Source organism: Sorex araneus, chromosome X, assembly GCF_027595985.1.
Source record: "Sorex araneus isolate mSorAra2 chromosome X, mSorAra2.pri, whole genome shotgun sequence".
Lineage (NCBI taxonomy): Eukaryota > Metazoa > Chordata > Mammalia > Eulipotyphla > Soricidae > Sorex > Sorex araneus.
Window position 1 is genome coordinate 285,858,115 of NC_073313.1, and position 21,360 is coordinate 285,879,474.

The 21,360-nt window shown below is 41.2% G+C and overlaps 1 protein-coding gene and 1 pseudogene across 1 annotated transcript in view; one reads left to right on the forward strand and one right to left on the reverse strand.

Moving 5' to 3' along the window:
- The window catches only part of CXH2orf73 (chromosome X C2orf73 homolog), a 48,244-nt gene extending 31,311 nt beyond the window's left edge, over positions 1–16,933 (forward strand). The window contains exons 5-6 of the mRNA XM_055119717.1: positions 15,642–15,754; positions 16,749–16,933. Of these exons, the coding sequence (XP_054975692.1) occupies positions 15,642–15,754; positions 16,749–16,916 (281 nt within the window). The 3' untranslated portion in view covers positions 16,917–16,933. The remainder of the gene's footprint in view (positions 1–15,641; positions 15,755–16,748) is intronic.
- LOC129399564 (uncharacterized) overlaps positions 1–21,360 on the reverse strand; it is a 742,397-nt pseudogene that overhangs the window by 274,729 nt on the left and 446,308 nt on the right.

Consider the following 21,360-nt stretch of genomic DNA (forward strand, 5'->3'; position numbering starts at 1 on the left):
CAGCCGTAGCCCCCTGGGACAGCTGGGTCCAAACCGTTCAGGAAGAGGGAGCAGTCAGCAGCACATCCTGCCCTTCCAGATCAACCCCAGACTGAAAAAAGCTTCCCCCTGCTAATCCATGTATGACTAAATACACTGAGAAGCAGAAGGCTTTCGGGCAACAGACAGCCCGTTGCCCACCTTGGACCCCTTTTGAAGAGATGAACACTTGGCTGGATCCCAGGCCCAGTGGGGCAGAATTAGGGTCAGACCAGAGGATGCTCCCAGACTGGCTGAGTCTGGCAGGTGCCAGCAAGCTGGGCCCAGTCTCCCTGATGTGGTGGGCTCGGCCAGGTGCCCTGGACACTACCACCTTCTGCTTCTCAAGCCTGTCAGTGTGATGACATCAACACCATGTTCACAGAGAAGCTCCCAGAACTGCAAATGAGCAGCTCGTCTTCAGGAACACAGCTCAGCTCATGCAGCCAGCCTGGGATGGCCAGTTCCCAGGACCCGTCCAGGGCAACACTAATTCAGCCACTGGGTCTGGGTAGAATCAGTGACTGTCAACTTGGATGGCCACCCAGGCCAGCACGGAACCGGACCTCACTCCTAGCAGCCACATCACAACAGACGAGGAGGAGGAGGGATCAGTCTGCATGAATAGATGAAGACCACAAAGGATCCCAGCACGCAAGGGCAGCCCCCCTCTCTCCACCCCTGTGAGGGCCGTCTCTAGACCACACTTGCACACGTCTGGGGCTGCTCACACGCTCTCTCCCCTGCTGGCATCCTCCACCCTGCACCCCCAGCAGTTCTTGACCCTTTCCACCACTACCTGTCACGCCTAGTAGCCATGGGCAGAGCAGGCTGACTCTGGATGTGCACACCAGGGCGTAGGTCTGACCGCTAGAACAGAGTTCTGCCCTTAGCATCACTCCTAGCAGTGTGATCCCTGAGACGGCTCTCTGCATTCCACTTACCCAAACAGCAACCTAGTAATGAAACAGACCACACTTAAAGTTTTCCGTGCAGTGGATAGTAAGGAAGTTGATCAGACTTCGTTTTCCTTGCAGTAGGTAAAAGCATGAACTTGCTTCTCTGAATATGCTTCCTGTGCGGCAAGTTTGCTGCTGGTAGGAAGAATGCTGGCAGTGCCGGGCAGTTTGTTGCTTTCCCCAAACCTCACTACTCTCTCAGGTGCCCACTGAACAAGTGTCCCTGATGATTGTTGACAGTCGCTCCTAGAGCAAACGCTCTTCACAGGAAGAGAGGTCTCCATGAAGTCTACACAAATAAGCCCTCAAAGGAGGTTTCCAGCAAAGTGCCAGCCAGGTTAGACAATTCTCTAAGTTTGTCTTTTGAATATGGGACTCTGAAGCAGGAGGCTCCTTCCCACATGGTAATCACAAGTCTTTTTTGCCTTTGTTTTTAAAGGATCAATAGCGTTTGCTTGTTTGTCTCTTATTCATTATTTTAGGTACGTGATTTACAATTATTTTATTTTACATTACATTTTACATTACAATTATATTATTTTAGGTACGTGTTAATGATGGTTTTGTACATACAAGGCTCCAATACCACACCCTCCACCAGAATATGTCACCCTCCCTCCCTCCTACCTCTCCCCTCCCCGCTCTCCCCTTCAAAGTCTTCCCATAATAAATTCAAGGGTCATTGCTTGTTAAGCCTTTGCAGAGGAGGGTGAGAGGTTGGTACAAAAACTGGGCAGGTGAGTTGAAAACCCACAAAGACTATTTTTACTATAGACTAGTCTTTTTTTTTTTATTTTTTTGGCTTCAGGGAGAGGGTGGGAGTCGGACCACACCTGGCAATCTTATGGGATTTTTGGGCTCTGCCCTTAGGTATTGCCCTGGCGCAACTCAGGGGACCATATGGGATGCCCTACAGACTGTATTATAGTTCTGGCTCTAGAGTAGTCTTTTTTATTTTTTTCTTGAAAAATGTCTCCTTGGATTGTTGCAAGCTTTGGTTAATTTCCAGAGTTCTGAAAATTTGTTTTTGTGATTCTTTTGGCCAACATTTTCATTTTCATCACTTTTATGGAAGAACAGCTTTCCAGAGAGTCTTTCCCTGCCGTACCCATCGAGGTCCTGTCCCTTTTTTTTTTTTCATGCTATAAATGTTTGCTCTCCATCTGCCATGTATCAGTTTTATCTATAGTATTCACTGAATGGGGATTATAAATTTTGATGTAATCAAGTTTTCAGGCCTTCAGGCTGATATAATCAGTTTTTCACTTTAGGTTATATATTAGATATTTAAGTTTTTCTACTGCTGGGTCACAAAAATACTCTTCTACATTTTTATGTATTGATTTCATAATCTCACATTCTGTAATTATGTCTCATCTTAGAGTTCACCATACATGCAGTGTTAGAAGAAACTCAGAGATCAGAGAGATATTACAGTGGTAGGGCGTTTGCTTTGCACACAGGCTGACATATGGGTTCAATCCCCAGCACCCCATATGTCCCCCAAGCACTGCCAGGAGTAATTTCTGAGTGCAGAGCCAGGAGCAACCCCTGACCCCCACCGGGTGTGGCCCCAAAACAAAACAAAAAGAGGGAACCTATTCTGCTTTTCAAAAAAAATGTAGTGTTTCCTGGATATCATCTATGGAAAATTCTCACTTTCCTGTATATTTGTGAGACCTCCTTAATTGTATATTAGAGTGCCCTATATAGATGAGCCTGTTTATGATTTTTTTGGTCATTTTGTTTTGTTTTGTTTGGGGGCTACACCTGGTGGTGCTTAGGGTGACTCCTGGCTCTGCACTCAGAAATCACTCCTGGAGCTGCTTGAGGGACATATGGGGTGCAGGGGAGCAAACCCGGGTCAGCTGTGTGCAAGGCCAGCTCCAGACCTCCTTACTATCTCTCCACACCAAGTTTTTATCATATTTTGTAAGAATTATCAGTTCTTCACTTAGTAACCAAATGTTCTAATTATCTGGATATGTAGCATGCCTTTCAACCTGACAAGTAAAGTTTCCATTCTTTGCTTTTCCTTTTCAGAGACAAGCTATTTAAAAGCCCTTAACTTTCTGTATAAGCTTTGGAATTTTTGACATCTCAAAATATTCAACTGGAAATTGAATATTTTCCAGTTGAATGTGTTGCTTAGACATAGAGGGAAATCACTTTTCATTGTAATATATTATCTCATCTTATCTAAGGATATAGAAAGTCTATGCAATTCTTTTTTAATATTTTAAGGTAATTTAAAGGTTTTCTCTACAGAGAGAAAATTTGTACTATGTAATTTTTGTTTTTATGAGAATTTATCTTTTTTTCATTTTTTGGTTTACCATTACAATCAAGGAACATCCTTGATTTTTATACATTTTAATCTACTTTGCCATACATTTTTCTTCAATTTTTATTTAATCACCATGAAATGTCAGAGTTGGGCTGGAGCGATAGCACAGTGGTAGGGTGTTCGCCTTTCACATGGCCGACCCGTGTTCGATTCCTCCACCCCGCTCAGAGAGCCTAGCAAGCTATAGAGAGTATGGTGCCTGCACGGCTGAGCCTGGCAAGCTACCTGTGGAGTATTGGATATGCCAAAAACAGTAACAATAAGTCTCACAATTAGAGACGTTACTGGTGCTCGCTCGGTGAGCAACGGGATGACAGTGACAGTGACAGTGACAGTGAAATGTCAGAGTTATTCATGATTGGCTTTCATACAATGTTTCAGCACCAATCCCTGCACCTGTATCCACTTCCCTCCATCAAGTCTATTTTCCCTGCTGCCTCCCCACAATCCACCATTTGCCTTCCATCACCACTTTGCCTCTATGAGAGGTGCTTTAAAATTTTTTTTAAGTTTTGCATTGTGGTTTACAGTACTGTTACTGTTAGGGTTACCTTACTCTTAACCTCTCCTCCCCCACCCACTCCCTAATTTTAATAAGGGTATCTTTTTACTTGAAATCTGCCATTTTTTCCCGTAGCACCCTGCCTCCTAAGATTCATGCAGGCGTGGGTTCAGGAAACCTCCCATCACTTGCTCCTCCAGCCTTACTCCCAGCTGCCAGCTGACCCCCTGGGCCAACTATTCCCCCAAAGCAACACCCCTCTTCCCGCTAAAGTAGCTAGAGAGACTTTTTTGCACTTTTCTATAACCCAAACCAGTAGCATGTAAGGTTTGCTGGGGACAAAGGGCCACTGCTGCGATAGCCACACAGGCCCCTGGGCAGGAGACACATCTTATCACCCCATAGTCCCTACAGAAGCCAGTAGCCCCCATGTTGCCTTCTTGCTCCCTCACTTCCTCCCTCCCTGCATCACAGACGGCCAGACCAAGGGTACCATTCCCACTGGGCTTTGTTCTCATCCTGCCCAAGACACCTTAAGCCCTGCTGAACCTCCCCTAGGCCGGGCTCTGACTCCACCGCCCTAGGGGTCCGTAGGGCCCAGCCAGAGTGCACCCTAATAAACTTCTCCTGTTTCTGCACTGTCCTCATCTCTGTCCCTCTGTCTGTGCCAGGTGAGGTCAGCAATCTTTCACTCCCCATATTAAAAAATTTGGCTCCACCAAGCAAATGACACATTATTTCAATATAACTTTCTAAAGTTCTTTTCCCTTTTATATTTAAAAACATCAGTTATCATTGTGCCCAGTTGCTCTTTACTTCTTTGTGTGTAAATCACCTTTCTTCTTTAAAAGCACTTAGAAAACTTTTTCCCTTGTGTTTGGGAGACACTCAGTAGTGCTCAGGGCTGACTCCTGCAGCTGGTCTTAGGGGGTCACTCAGGTGATGTTCAGAAGACCAAATAAAGCATCGGGATTGAACTGGAGTGATAGCACGCAAGGCAGATGCCCTCACCACCCCCCCCCAAACTTCCTCTCTGACCCCAAGCATTTTCCTTTGTTCTGAAATACCTTAAATTTCTTTCTAGCTTTACATTAAGGACTTTTCTCTTCACTCTGCAGGATTAGAAGGAAAATGAAGCAAGTGAGAGGTAGGGTAAAAATTATTTTAAACGGTGCTCTATCCAGAGTCACAAGGCACTCCCTCCCAGAGTCATAAAAATATTTCCATAAATTTTGCTTCTATGGATCCCCTTCAGCTTATTCCAGGATCTGCTACCATTAGCGAGCCCTTTCAATTTAAAGTCTGACCTTTCACTCTTGACCATTTCTCGTCATTATCCATGTATTTCCTTCCCTCTAATTCTAGGTTTCTACATACTGTGTCTTTTTTGCTTTCTGATTTTCTTTGTCCTTTTCTGTTGCTGTCTAGGAAAGCTTCTCAGTTTGATTTTCTAATCTGTACTCTTCATTTCAGCTTTTCTTTTTTCTTTCAGTATCACATTCAAAATATTCTTATACTTTTAGATGATTCTTTTTAATGATTTAATAATAACTCGAATATAAGTTACGCTTTAAATTCTTGGTATGCCATTTTAAATGACTCTTTCACGTGGTTTATATTTTGTTGTTTTATTTTTACAGTGTCTGTCTAGCTTATCTTAGGTCACATTCCTGAGGGAAATCAGCAGCCCTTGGGGACAAAGACTAAATACAGACCAGCAGCCATGCATGTGTGTGTGTGTGTGTGTGTGTGTGTGTACATGCGCGCACACGCTTTCCAATGCAGTTAAGAGAAGAAAAGTGAGCATCAGGCTGAGGGCATAGAGCAAGCCCCACAGAAATCAGTTTTGATCTCTCCGTTTGCTGTGGTTAGACTGGGGCAGCCTGGAGTCAGCCCTTCCTCCCGCCCCAACAATCCCTCTGGAAAGAGAGTCTCTTGGTATTTTAATCAAGCAGCAGGGATGGTTGCTGGGGGAATGGCTGAGGAGGATGCCCCAGGGAACAGGGCGTACCATTTTCCTTAGCTCCTCCCTTGCAGGGACGTGTGCGCTATTTGATGTTACTACAGACAGCAGATGGCGGGGCTCGCGGATGCCAGCTCTGACGCCCTGCACCAAGCAGCCATTTTCCCCAGGCCAGGTGTAGGCCAAGTCACGAGACTTTCCAAAGCTGCCCTCGGTGCCAACGTGACTGCATCTGACCCCCTCACCCTCCAGTCCAAGGTGCCATCAACCTCTTTGCACCAGTTCGTGACAGGCTCTGGATTCCTCAGAAGATTGTTTTATTCTTTGTCCAACTTAGGTGTTTCCTTACCATGGTTCTTTTAGGAGACCAGTAATTTTGCTCCTTAAATATCTTGAAGATTTGACTCCAGTGTCTTAGGGATTTAATAAATATTATTTTTCATCCTTACAATTCTAAAAGCAAATTATTGCTGTTTACATTTCAAAGAGGCAAGAAAGGAGGGGCTGAAGAGATAGTCCAGTGGGCAGGGTACTTGCCTTGCATATGGCTGACCTGGGTTCTATCTCAGCACTATACAGTTTCCTGAACCTGCCAGGAGTAACCCCTGAGCTCAGAGCCTGGAGTCAGCCCTGAGCACCACTGGGTGTGCCCTGCCCCCCTCAAAAATAATGTCAGAAGTTGAATCTCAAGGAGATTTTGATTTGTCCAAAGTCACATCCTTGGAAATGCCATAGAGCTACAATTTGAAGACACAGCCAGGCTTTTGATACCCCACCAGCCTTACCTAATTAAGGCCTAAATTTAGAGCTACTTCACTTTGTCCAAGAAGTTCTTAAACAATTTCTGAAAGTACAAATGTTCTGTGAGCTGGACTATGGTATTTATCAAAAATAAAGTAATCTTCCCACAACTGAATATTCCTCAATTCTACCTTATTGATAGAATTTTCTATAGATGGAATATTATAGTTGTTCACAAACTTTTACTAAATCTGAAGTACATACTGATTATTGTGTGCCAGTGATCCTAAAAGGTAGTACTTAAATAAATATCAGTTTTCATATAGGGGCCTTCCCAGTGGTTCCAGGGACCCCTTGGGCTGCATGGGGTCTCATGGTACCAGCATTCTCCCTCCAACCTTTGTGCGTGCAAGCACACATACTCTACCCCTTTGAGCTTTTTCTCTGACCATGAAAAGAACTCTGAGCTGCTGATTTCAATTAGAAATCAAGAAAATGTTATCAATTGATATTTTTCCTATTGGCTTAGAAGACTGTTATTTGATACGGTTTATAAACACATAGTGTGTAAATATTAGACTATTTCACATTCTGGCTAGTAAAGTTAATTTATATAAATGCTTAAATATTGAACTAAATTCATGAATACTTAGTAATATGGATTTAATATATTTCTCCTGCTTGTAAAACTTTGTTACTTAAAGGCATGGTTTAAAAGTAAAATCTACTTGGTGTTTCCTTCTCACCAAGTAAAGGATATTGGGAAGACCCATTCAGGTTGAAAGATGTGTACCAAAAGTTGACTATAGACCGAACATGATGGCCGCTCTATACCTCTGTTGCAAACCCCAACAACCCAAAAGGAGAGAGGGAGCAAAAGGGAATGCCCCACCACAGAGGCGGGGTGGGGTGGAGGGGACAGGGTGGGGGTGGTGGGAGGGATGCTTGGGACCATTGGTGGTGGAAATGGGCACTGGTGGAGGTATGGGTACTCGACCATTGTATGACTGAAACACAAGCACGAAAGTTTGTAAGCCTATAACTGTACCTCACGGTGATTCACTAATAAAATAATGATGGTAATAATAATAATAATAATTTTTAATTTAAAAATTAAATCTATTTTATAATATTTAATCTTTACACACTGTATAAAATTCAAACAGAACAAAAGACTAGAGTGTGAGAATGAATCCACCTCTATCTGCCAGAAACTTAATTCCCTCTCTTGCAGCAATCGCTGTGGTCAATTTTTAATACATCATTTCATAAATACAGTAGGTATCTCTGAAACCTTTTGATTTCTTCAGCCATGCCCAGCTCCACGTGGAGCTGGAGTTTGAATCAAGCCTCCTGCATGCCAAACACGCCCCGATCCTTAGGGCTATGTCCTTGGCCCTTACATAATAAGGAATTATGAAAGTATGAATGAAAATGGAGGGTTTGTGAAGGAGGTGGGTCTCCCATGTAGTGCTCAAAGGGATGGGGTCATTCCTGGCAATACTCAATTAGGCCAATGGTTTTGTGCTCATGTCCTACAGTGGAGCAGATGGCTAGCACCATCCTGGTGGTGCTCAGGGAAAAATTGAGTTTTAAAAATTTTTAAATGTTGGCAATACAATAAGTAAGGCACTTGCTTTACATGCATCTGACCCAGGCTCAATCACCAGCATCACATATGGCTCCCTGAGCACTGCCAGGAGTGATCCCTGAGCACAGAGCCAAGAGTAAGCTCTTAACATTGCCAAAAAATTTTGTTTGAAATGTTAACCAGGGAGTTGGGCACGTACTTCAGTGTCGAGCCCATACTTTGACATGGGCCCCAGTCCCTGTGCCATAGCCATACACACACAGCTGTTAAACCAAAAAACAAACTAGGAAGAAGAAGCTAAACAGACCCTTTCCCACAGAAGACCAACAGGTTTATTGAAAAATGTGCTTCATCACCCATTGTCAGAGAAATGCAAATCAAGGTGAAAATGAGGACTCCTGTCATACCCGGGTGATTGGCATACATCAAAAACTGGAAGCTGCCTGTGCTGGCGGGGATGTAATGAGAAAGAAGCCCAACTCACTGTGTTAATATCCGCTGCTTCAGCCTCTGCAAAACAGTATGCAGGCTTGTCAAGAACTTAAGAATTTTGTTTCTGCATAAGCCAATGATTCCGTTTCTTGGCATCTATCCCAAGAGCACAAAAATATTAACTGAAAGAGGTGTTGTGCATTGCAGCATTACTCACAGTTGCCAAGATCTGGAAACAATCCAAGTGCCTAAGAACAGCTGAGTAGATAAAGAAACTGTGGTATAGGTACAAAATGGAACACTGCTCAGCTGTAAGAAGAGATGAAATCCTGTTGTGACTTCACTTGGAGGGTAGTGAGAGAAGAGAGTCACAGGAAGATGAATAAACACTGAGTAACCTTGCTTAGAGATGGTACAGAAAGAAATGTAGTAAAGGGAAATTTTTTTAAAGAAATGTAATGTGGGAAAAAAACAATGGTCAATAATAACAGACCCAGAGAGTCAGTCTAGTGCGGGTGGGTTGTGGGGACTCTTTTGGGAAAGGGAAGAGGGGACCCAGAGACAGCAGTAGAAACTGAAGCTCCACCTCTGTGGTGGGGCATTCCCTTTTACTCTCTCTCTACTTTGTGGTGTTATGGTTTGCTATAGAGGTATTAAGTAGGCATCATGTTCAGTCTATAGTCTATTTTAAGCCAGTATTTCCCATTCCTAGTGGGCCCACCTACTACCCTTTGCTTGGTGGTCCCTTCTCTATCTGAGCTGCTTTTTCCCCCAGCATGTGAGGCCAGTTTCCAAGCTGTGGAGTAATCCTCCTGGTACTTATCTCTACTATATTCCACAAATGAGTGCAATCTTTCTATGTCTGTCTCTCTCTCTTTATGACTCATTTCACTTAGCATGATACTTTCCATGTTGATGCATCTATATGCAAATTTCATGACTTCATCCTTTCTAACAGCTGCAGCATTCCATTGTGTAGCTGTACCAAAGTTTCTTTAACCAGTCTTCTGTTCTTGGGCACTTGGGTTTTTTCCAGATTTGGCTATTGTAAACAGTGCTGCAATGAACATTTAGGCGCAGATGTCACTTTTACCATACTTTTTTGCATCTCTGGGATATATTCCCAGAAGTGATATTAATGGTCAAATAGGAGCTCAATTTCTAATTTTTTGAGAAGTGTCCATAATGTTTTCCAAAAGGGCTGAACCAGTCGGCATTCCCACCATCAGTGAAGGGGAGTCCCTTTCTCCCCACATCCACACCAACAGCGGTCGCTTTTCTTCTTTTGGATGTGGGCCAGTCTCTGTGGTGTGAGCTGGTATATCATTGTTGTTTTGATCTGCATCTCCCTGATGATTAGTGACATAGAACATTTTCTCATGTGTCTATTAGCCATTCGAATTTCTTCCTTGAGAAGCTTTCTGTTCATTTCATCGCCCCATTTTCCGATGGGGTTCGATGTTTTCTTCTTGTAGAGTTCAACCAGTGCCTTGTAAATCCTTGATATCAACCCGTTATCAGATGGGTATTGGGTGAGTATCCTTTCCCATTCTGTAGACTGTCTTTGTATTCTGGTCACTGTATCTTTTGAGGTACAGAAGCTTCTCAGTTTAAGGTAGTCCCATTTGTTTATATCTGTTTCCACTTGCCTGGTCAGTGGCGAGTCATCTTTGAAGATACCTGTAGCTTCAATGTCGTGAAGGATTTTGCCAACTTTGTCTTCAATGTGCTTTGTGGATTCTGGTCTGATGTTGAGGTCTTTAATCCATTTTGATCTGACTTTTGTGCATGGTATTAGGTATAGGTCCGAGCCCCCTTTCTTTTTTTGCATGTAGCTGTCCAGTGTTGCCAGAACCATTTGTTAAAGAGGCTTTCTTTGCTCCACTTCACATTTCTTGCTCCCTTATCAAAGATTAGATGATCATGTATTTGAGGTTGTGTGTAAGGATATTCTACCCTGTTCCATTGGTCTACAGCTCTGCCTTTGTTCCAGTACCATGCAGTTTTAATTATTACCACTTTGTAATAGAGTTTGAGGTTGGGGAAGGTAATGCCTCCCATCTTCTTTTTCCCCAAAATTGCTTTAGCTATTTATGGGGGTTTGTTGTTTCATATGAATTTCAGGAGTGTTTGGTCCACTTCCTTGAAGAATTTCATGTGTATCCTTATAAGGATTGCATTGAATCTGTATAATGTTTTGGGGAGTATTGCCATTTTGACAATGTTAATTCTCCCAATCCATGAGCAGGGGATGTGTTTCCATTTCCTTGTGTCCTCTTTTATTTTGTGAAGTAACGATTTGTAATTTTCTCTGTACAGGTCCTTCACCTCCTTAGTTAAGCTGATTCCGAGGTACTTGTTTTAATGAGGCATGATTGTGAACGGGATTGCTTTTTTCATATCACTTTCTTCTCTCTCATTATTTGCATATAAGAAAGCCATAGACTTTTGGGTATTGATTTTATAGCCTGCGACTTTACTATACAAGTCTATTGTTTCAAGGAGTTTCTTGGTAGAGGCTTTGGGTTTCTCTAAATATAATATCATATCATCTGCAAATAGTGAGAGCTTGGTTTTTTCCTCTCCTATATGGATGCCCTTAATGTCTTTTTTCTTGCCTAATCACTATTGCAAGTACTTTCAGTACTATATTGAACAGAAGCGGTGAGAGTGGTCATTTTTGTCTTGTCCCTGATCTTAGAGGGAAAGCCCTTAGTTTTTTCCCCGTTGAGGATAATGCTTGCTATCAGCTTGTGGTAGATGACTTTGACTATATTGAGGAAGTTCCCTCCTATACCCATTTTGGTGAGAGTTTTCATCATGAACGGGTGTTAAGTCTTATCAAATGCTTTCTCTTCATCTATTGATATGATCATATGGTTTTTATCTTTTCTTTTGTTGATATGGTGGATTATGTTGATTGACTTCCAAATGTTGAACCATTTTTGCATCCCCAGGATGAATCCCACTTGGTCATGGTGTATGATCTTTTTAATGAGTTGTTGGATTGTATTCGCTAAAATTTTGTTGAGGATCTTTGCATCCTTATTCATCAGAGATATCGGTCTATAGTTTTCTTTTATTTTGGTATCTCTGTTTGCTTTTGGTATTAGGGTGATATGTGCCTCATAAAAACTGTTTGGGGGTGCTTCTGTTTCCTCAATTTCCTGAAAGAGCTTGAAAAGAACTGGCACTATGTCCTCTTTAAATGTTCGGAAGAATTCCTAGTGAATCCATCTGGACCTGGACTTTTGTTTATGAGGAGACTTTTGATTACAGTTTCAATTTTCTTGATAGTAATGGGTCTATTCAGGTATTCCAAATTATCTTGATTCAGCCTTGGGAGGTTATAGGAATCCAGTAATTTATTCATTTCTTCCAGATTCTCTTGTTTCGTGTTGTACAGACTTTCAAAGTAGTCTCTGATGATCTTTTGAATTTCTTTGGTTTCTGTTGTGATGTCCCCCTTTTCACTTCTGATTCGGTTTATTAGAGTTCTCTCTCTCTCTCTTTCTTTGTGAATCTTGGAGTGGTTTGTCAATCCTATTTATTTTCTCGAAGAACCAGCTCTTGGTTTCATTGATCTTTTGGATTGCTTTTTGGGTTTTCATGTTATTGATTTCTGCTCTAAGTTTTATTATTTCTTTCCTTCTGCCTGGTTTGGGATCTTTTTGTTGGTCCTTCTTTAAGGTCTTGAGCTGTGAGGTCAGGTTATTTATGTGGGCCCTTTCTTCCTTCCTGAGATATGCTTGCAGAGCTATAAATTTCCCCCTTAACACAGCTGTAGCTGCATCCCACAGGTTCTGGTAGCTCGTGTCTTCATTCTCATTTGTTTCCAGGTACCTTTTGATTTCTTCCTTGATTTTCTCCCTGACGCACTCATTGTTCAACATTGAGTTGTTTAATTTCCAGTTGTATGATTTTGTCCTCTGAGTCTGTGCATGATTAACTTCTATCTTCAGTGTGTCATGATCTGAGAAGATAGTTGATACAATTTTTATCTTCCTGATTTTATTGAGGTATGCTTTGTGGCCTAGTGCATGATCTATTTTGGCAAATGTTCTGTGTGCACTGCAAAGAATGTGCATTCTTTCTTATGGGGATGCAAAGCCCTGTATAGATCTATTTGCCCTCTCTCTTCTATTTCTTCCTTCAAGGCCAGTGTTTCCTTGCTGAGTTTTGATCTTGTTGATCTATCCAGAGGTGATAAGGTGGTGTTGAAGTCTCCAACTACTATTGTGTTGCTAGAAATGTCCTCCCTAAAATCTATTAGCAGTTGTTTTAAGTATTTAGTTGGTCCCTCATTAGGTGCATATACGTTTAGGAGTGTGAGTTCTTCCTGCTGTATATATCCCTTGATTAGTAAAAAATGGCCTTCTCTGTCCCTTCTAATCTTTTTCAACCTGAAATCTATGTTGTCCGATACTAGTATGACTGTCCACCCTGGCTTTTTTGAGGGAGTTGTTCGCTTGAAGGATTGTTTTCCACCCTTTGACTTTGAGTCTGTGTTTGCTCTGACCACTCATATGTGTGTTTTGTAGGCAGCAGAATGCTGGGTTCAGTTTCTGAATCCATTTTGCCACTCTGTCTCTTGATGGGTGCATTTAGACCATTAACGTTGAGAGAGATTATTGTTGTGAGAGTATTCTTGGTGAGGCATTCATTTCATTCAGTTTTTCACTATATCCCACCATTGTCTTCTGGCTTGGCGGGTTTCCTCTGATAAGTCTGTTGTGAATCAAAGGGGTGCTCCTTTGTATGTCATTTTCTTTTTTGACCTTGCTACTTGCAGTATTGTGTCCTTATCCGTGGCATCCATCATTCTGACTATGATGTGTCTTGGAGTCTTTTTATTAGGGTCTCTTCTAGCTGGCACCCTTCAGGCTCCTAGGACCTGGACATGTGCATTATTCAGCTCTGGGAACTTTTCAGCAATGATTTCTTTAACTGTGGCTTTTTCATTAGAGTTGCCTCTCTGTCCTTCCGGAACTCTGATGATTCTAATGTTATACCTCTTGGAATCATCCCCTAGGTCTCTGATTCACTCTAGAACTATTTCAAGGTCTTTTCCCATTGTTTGTTGTAGCCTGTGAGCTTTCTGCTGCTCATCTTCAAGATCACTGATTCTATCTTCAGCTGTAGTCATTCTACTGTTGAGGGCACACACCCACTGTGTTTTTTATTTTGTCTACCAAGTCTTTTATTCATGAAATTTCTGATTGTAGCTTTCCCATTTCTTTTTTATTTCTTTGTATTTTATTTTATTGAATCGCCATGTGGAAAATTGCAGTGCTTTCAGGCTTAAGTCTCAGTTATACAATGCTGAAACAACCACCCCTTCACCAGTGCCCAAATTCCACCACACACACACACACACACAAAGACAAAACAAAACCCAGTATACCTCCCATCCAGCCCCCCCGGCCATAACTGATAAATTTCACTTTACTTTCTCTTTAATTTGGTTACATTCAATATTTCAACAAAAAACTCACTATTGTTGTTAGGAGTTCCCCACTAGAGTCAGACCTGTTGTGAAGAGATATGAGATTGCACAGCCACAATAGCAGCCACGCGGTTTTGGATTTCTGTATTTTAGCAACTAAGTCCAGGGAAATTTCTTCCTGAAATTGGATCATTGCAAGCTTGTAACTCTCATCCATGGTCCTCATAATATGGCGGTTGCCACGCCCTTCCCCCAACCCCCTGCAAGGAAAAGGTGAGAGAGAGAGAGAGAGAGAGAGAGAGAGAGAGAGAGAGAGAGAGAGAGAGAGAGAGAAACCTTTCCCCTCCTGGGCAGGCATGGGGCTGCAGCTTAGTTCTCAGTCTGAAGACATTCTGCAAGGAGCTGCCAGTACCAAAAGTAGTTTAGCTGGCCTCTGGAATTATGCTCGTGCAGCTGCAGAGAGGCCACACACGTGCAGGCCCCGGGATCACATCTCAGCAGAGAGTGGGGCCGGTGCCGCCCACATTCCCGATAGCACCCTTGTGTCCCACGTCCCATTGCTGCAGTTCGTAACTCTCATCTGTGGTCCTCATAATATGGCGGTCGCCACACCCTTCCCCTCCTTCCCCCCGGCAAGGAAAAGGGAAAAGGACACAGAAAGAGAGAGAGAGAGACAGAGACAGACAGACAGACAGACAGACAGAGACAGAGACAGACAGACAGACAGACAGACAGACAGAGAGAAACCTTTCCCCTCCTGGGCAGGCATGGGGTCGCGACTTAGTTCTCAGTCTGGAGACATTCTGCAAGAAGCTGCTGGTACCAAAGTACCAAAAGTAGTTTAGCTGACCTCTGGAATCATGCTCGTGCAGCCCCTGGGATCACATCTTGGCCTAACTTTCCTATTTCTGCTCTCATTTCTTCCCAAATTTTCTTCACTGACTGCTCCACTGTTTCTTTAAGTTGGATGAACATTCTCAGCATTTCTTCTCTGAATTCTTTATTGAAGAGATCATATTTGTGGGTAACCCCTGCTGAGGCTCCTGGACTCCTTTCTTCATCCTCACTTCACTGTGGGGATTTGCGCTATTTCTTCATGTTGTCTCTGTTGTCTAGAGGTTGGACCTTCCAGTTCACTAGTTCTATTCTCTCTCAGTGAAGTTTCTGGTGAAGGCTCGGAGGATGTGTTCTTTCACATTGGGCTTATATATTTTCTTGTGCTCATCGGTATTTTGGTGTAATTGGAAAGAATTTGTGCTCACCGATACTTTGGTGCAATTGGAGTAGCCTAAACGGCCTATTTGCCTTTTCTGTTTGAGATAGCCTGGGAGTTCTCTGGATGAAGAAACAGGAAGAGCGGGGTCTGTGGCGGCGGCTGGGAGCTGGGGGTCCCTGTCCACTGGAAACTGGGTTGAGATCTATAATCCTTATTATAAGGATGTGATGTTAATTATATTACATTTTTTCATGGAAATATAGTGGTAGGTCTGTTCTGTTTATTATTTAGATGTGTGTAAGTAACCCTGTATACTTTAAGGAACTTAGTTTCCTCAACATTTTCTATAATAATATTACAAATAATTATTACTTTAATATACAAATCTAAATTTTCCTAATATCATAAAATATTTCCTTCTCTCAGTGCCACTTGCTTTACTGGATGCATCAGAACTTCAAAATAAATTTATAGAACGTATCTCCTTCATACATCAATATGATTCCAGGAAAACACCCAATGAACCTCTCTGGGGGAAGGTGAGTAGGATTTTTACTCAATAATTTTATACTTTAGGATGGGATAGATTATGGTAGAACTTTAAGTCTTTTCAAGTCATAATCTTTCTAAAAGTATACACATAGGTATTAGAAGGATAAGATCTCAGCCACAAGTTAGAAACAAAACTCAGATGCAAGATATAATTCTGGTTCACAGTCTTGGGAATTTGGTTTAAATTATTAAAATAATTTACTTCAGGTAATAGAAAAGTGGTTTGATATAATTGTGTGTGTTTGTATGGCATATGGGAGGTATATAAAGTCTTAGCACTGTAGCACTGTTGTCCCATGTTCATTGATTTGCGTGAGCGGGCGCCTGTAACGTCTCCATTGTGAGATTTCTTGTTACTGTTTTAGGCATATCGAATATGCCACAGGTAGCTTGCCTGGCTCTGCTGTGTGGGCGAGATACTCTTGGTAGCTTGCCGGGCTCTCTGAGAGGGACAGAGGAATCGAAACCCGGGTCGGTCGTGTGCAAGGCAAACACCCTACCGGCTGTGCTATTATTGCTCCAGTCCATAAAAGTCCTACCACAGTCAAATAGAAATGTAATCTTTGCTACACTTTTTCCAAGCAGAGATGTTTGTTTTCATATTTTATAATAACTAAGTGTTCCATTGCAACTAATAGATGTTAGGTCTATATTATGTCCTTTGGTCTATGAACCGTAATTTCTGTTATATTCATAGCAATCAATAGAACGAAAAACATAGATACGGCAAGTTTTAGATGACTGAAAAGTTAAGAACAGGAGAAAGTGAGCTGTGTTTTTTACTTTCTGCCTATTCCTTCCCTTTCTGATTCACCTTATACTACAATTTGTTTTACAGGTTCAGCCGTAATGATATTGCTCTCTTGGGGTTTGGACTAAGGTGACAGAGAGTGGAGAGGTGGTGGGTTTGAGCTGTTAATGGCCTGCATCTTCCAGTCATTTAAGTTCCCTGGTTAAGGCCCACTTTGTTTTCCTTTGCAGCGACATGGAGCTTTCGTGCAGACAGAGATCAAAGCAAGGAACAGACCAACAGCTCCCAAGGGAACAGAAGGCTTACTGACTACTGCAGAGCCAGGCTCATCAGAACAGCCACCCGAAACAGAAAGAAAACTGAGTGGAGAGCAAAATGACCTCAAAGGTCTCTGCTGATCCAAGGGGCTTTGGAGACAAAAACTCATTTATCAGAAGCAGACTTGAGAGGCAGCCATGGTGGGGGAGAAGATGGCTGAGACCTTTCCAACAAATGGAGCGACCCTTTCAACCTGCCAATCAAAGCTCAGGGTAAAGCAGGACCAATGTCATTCTTCAGGTGAAAACATACACCTGGGAATATGAAAAACTGCAGAATCGTCACATTTGTTTTTGCTGTTATCAGTAACTTCTGGGAATAAGATTTACATTAATGTGAAAATAGACAACTAAGATGTAACGACATTTTGATTGTGGTTTTCAATGAGTAATGGGTTATGCGACCTATACCTAAGTAGGACTGGAGCAATAGCACAGCAGGTAGAGCGTTTGCCTTGCACCCGGCCGACCCGGGTTTGATTTCTCTGTTCCTCTCGGAGAGCCCGACAAGCTACCAAGAGTATCCTACCGGCACGGCAGAGCCTGGCAAGCTACCCGTGGCGAATTCGACATGCAACAACAGTAACAACAAATCTCACAATGGAAATGTTACTGGTGCCTGCTCTAGCAAATCAATGAACAATGGGATGACAATGCTACAGTGGTATACCTAAGTATACTATTTATAAACATAACAACACGAGTTATGGTTGTTATGGTCTTGTACAACGATGACATAATTGCAAATACTTTTAAACTTTTAGAGAAGATGTCCTATTAGAGCATCACTAGTTTTAGACCTGCAACCTAACAGGATGCAATTTTGACTCCATTGCACGAGTTGTGTAACCTTGAGTAAATTGCTTAATCTTTCTACAGAAAGTTTCTGCAGAAAGTTATACTTTCTTCATCTGTAAAAGTATAGTAATAGTAACTTCATAACGTTATTGAGAAGGAAACTATACACGAAAATAATTGTTAATGACATCCAAACCTGGAGTTCATTATCAGTTGAAAAATGTGACAATTACTAAAATAAAGTATCATAATGTAAATATGATCATAACATAAACTTAAATTTTCTTCCTTATGCTAAAAATTTAAACTCCTATCTATGTCTTTAAGAAAGGAAATATCTCAAGATTTTTTTTTTCTGGTGAAAGATAATCTCTCTTTTACTTGACCTCTCCCTCCTCAATCTCGAGTTTAAAAAAAATTTCATTGTTAATGCTTTTTTCCTTTTGGCTTAATTTCTAGCACAAGTTCAACTTCTCTTTTTGGATTAATGTGACACTGCTAATTTGATAGAGTTAGCTTTATAGTGTTGATCCTGACAGCTATTCTATTTGGTGCATTTGGTGCATCAAAATACACAAGCAAGGCAGGTCTGAGATCCGCTCATATCAGCAGGCACTTTTGTCTCTGCCTGAAGTTACAGACACACACTAGTGGAACAGGCCAGTTTGGAATATAAATTTACATCAGATTTCTCCTAGGACACAAAATGAACAAAAGTTAAGCCTGATGGTGACACTAGGGAGGATGGTGAAGTACCTCACAAATGCACGTGTTCCCTGGGGAAAGAGATACCCATGAACAATAGAAAAAACAGCCTTGAGAAAAACAAGGTTACATATGAACAAAAATTACAAAGCACAAAAAGAAAATCAAATCCCTTACGAGTCAACAGTAGACAAAGAGAATAATAAAAATAATAATTAAAACTAAAGACAAGAGCATTAGAATACTTTATATTTGTAGATTATCTCTTCCACTATGAAATTTTAATTATTATCTTTTCTGGTATTACCTTATACTTAATTCTCCTCTCCATCCATCAGGAACAGCTACTATAAATAATAGAATAGTTGTATCTGTATTCTGTGCTTCTTATTATATTCCTCATGGTCCATTACTACCAAGTAATGTCAGAATCTCGATACTAACACACCAAATGACATTGTTATGCCAGGGCTTCTATTGAAAATTTTAAAATGTATTATTTTTAGTTTTAACTTCTAAGATATGTACATGCTTCCTTAATACATAAAACCCTATATTGTGCACATGGTAATCTCACATCTCTTTCAAGAGACTGAAGTCTTTTGCTTTTTCTCTTCTGTTAATTTTTCTTTCAGTGGAAAGACTTCCTTTCTTGGTATTATATTTGAATCAGGCATTTGGTAATTCTTGTTCTGCATGCCCTAGGAAATTTCTAGATCCAGATCAGTGTATAAAAAAGCTGTCCTCTGTTCTACGGCTGAACTCTGGGACAGAGTCTCTAAAAGTTTCATTAGACTGGGATGTGCAGTCAGATGAAACTGAGTTTTTTTGTTTTAATGTGTTCTTCCTCATCCAGGAAGATCAGGCACTGATCTGATCTCGCCCCAGAATATGATTCAGTTCATAGTATAAGTTATACTTAGCACAAGCAGAGCAAATAAAAGTTGATTTCCTGGTCCATGTACAGTTCATTTTGTTCAGAGTCATGGGGTAACAGAGGTCCTTTCACTACCTACTGACTCACGTAGGCTCTTTCCAGACCTACATTCCCATAAGGCAACTCTGCACACCGGGACTTTTGTTTCATTAGTTTTGTTTCCTCAAACACTTGTTCTCTGTAAATCTCTCAGAATTAAAATATGCACCTTCTGAAAGTGAGCTTTCTGATTCCACTAGGTAATATTTTATTATCTGTTGCTCTTAACATGTGTCCTAATAAGATGTAGTGAGCAGGAAGTGAGAGGCTTATGTGATTAGTCTGCTGTTTCATAAATCAATTGCAAACCTAGTACTTTAACTTTAGTAAATAAACTGAAGTAATAAATACTTAATTAATTATTAATAATTTAGTAAGTAAAATAAAGTAAATAAATGAACTGAGTACTTTAGTAAATAAACTCCAGTTAGTCTAATGATTGACTGATAGATATTGAGTGTTGCTATAATCCCTCTTAAGAAATATGTTTTACACCCAAGAATAGAAGAATAGTAGAAATAAGTACCAGGAGGTTGACTCCATCGCTTGGAAGCTGGCCTCACATTCTGGGGAGAGGGCAACTCAGAGAAGTGGTCAGAGGCTATTCCGGGGAAGGGTGATGCTGGCTGAATGTAGACTAGAGACTGAACACAGTGGCCACTCAACACCTCTATTGTGAACCACAACACCTAGTTAGAGAGAGAGAACAAAAGGAAATGCCCTGCCACAGTGGCAGGGTGGGGTGGGGGGAGATGGGATTGGGGAGGGTAGGAGGGATGCTGGGTTTACCGGTGGTGGAGAATGGGCACTGGTGAAGGGATGGGTCCTCAAACTTTGTATGGGGGAAACATGAGCACAAAAATGTATAAATCTGTAACTGTACCCTCACGGTGATTCACTAATTAAAAATAAATAAAATTTTTTAAAAAAGAAATATGTTTTAGTGCATATTTAGAAGGGGGGCAGTTAATGGGCTATTTCCATAGATTCAGTTGGTTGTTCTCAACTTTTTCAGATATTAGACATCCTTTCTGTATTATAAAGTTTATAGCTCCTCACAAAATAATAATTGAATTTTCAGAATCCACAGTTTGAGAAAATTTATAGTAACAAAATGCAGTGATGGTCTCAAGGTTTCATTTTCTATTTTTTTAACTATAATAGGTGTGGTTCTCTACAGCATAGTCCATTAAAATAGTAAGTGCCTGTGAATATAAGGTCTCTAAAATTTATAAAAAAATCTTTAAACATTTTCAAGTAGCTTCCTTATTAAATATTTTCATAGAACAATAGTGTTTGCCAGGATATAGAATGTCCCCCAGTCTATTAAAACAAACAAAAAAAGTAGTGTGTGTGGTGTGTGTGTGGGGGGGGAGGTATTTATAGTGCCACATCTGGTAGTGCTCAGGATTTACTCCTGGCTCTGTACTCAGGCATCACTCCTGGTGGAACTCAGGGAACCATGTGCAGTGCCAGAGATAGAACCTAGGTCAGCCACATGCATGGCAAGTGCCTTATCCACGGTACCACTTATTCCCTTTTACTTAATTTCTGCCACCTATTCTATCTGGCAATGTTTTAAAATATCTTAATAAATGCCATAAATGATTCTGAACTTTAAATTGTTTGTAGACTCTATTTATATGAACCAGCCCTTGTATGAACTTGTATGAACCAGTTAAAAGCTGAACTAGCCCTTTGAGGTAGATACATTACAGAAGACTAAAATATTTGAATTTACAAAGAAAGTTAACTTGCCCAAGATCACAGAGTTAGGAAGTGGGAAATCAAGCACATACATTCTTGAGAGTCCATGGTTTTAATAATTCAATAAAAGAATTAGTGTCTCCATCTCAGTGATGCCTCTGGACCCCAAAGTCACCATCTAGTTAAAAAAGAAATGAAGTTAACCTCAGCTGTATAATTTAAAATTTTAGATTGACTGGAGCACCTGTCTGTATTTGTGGCCTTGTGACATCTCATATTCTACTCCACTGATACACCAAGAGTAGCACACCACATTTGATGAGGTGTAAAGTAGAAGGC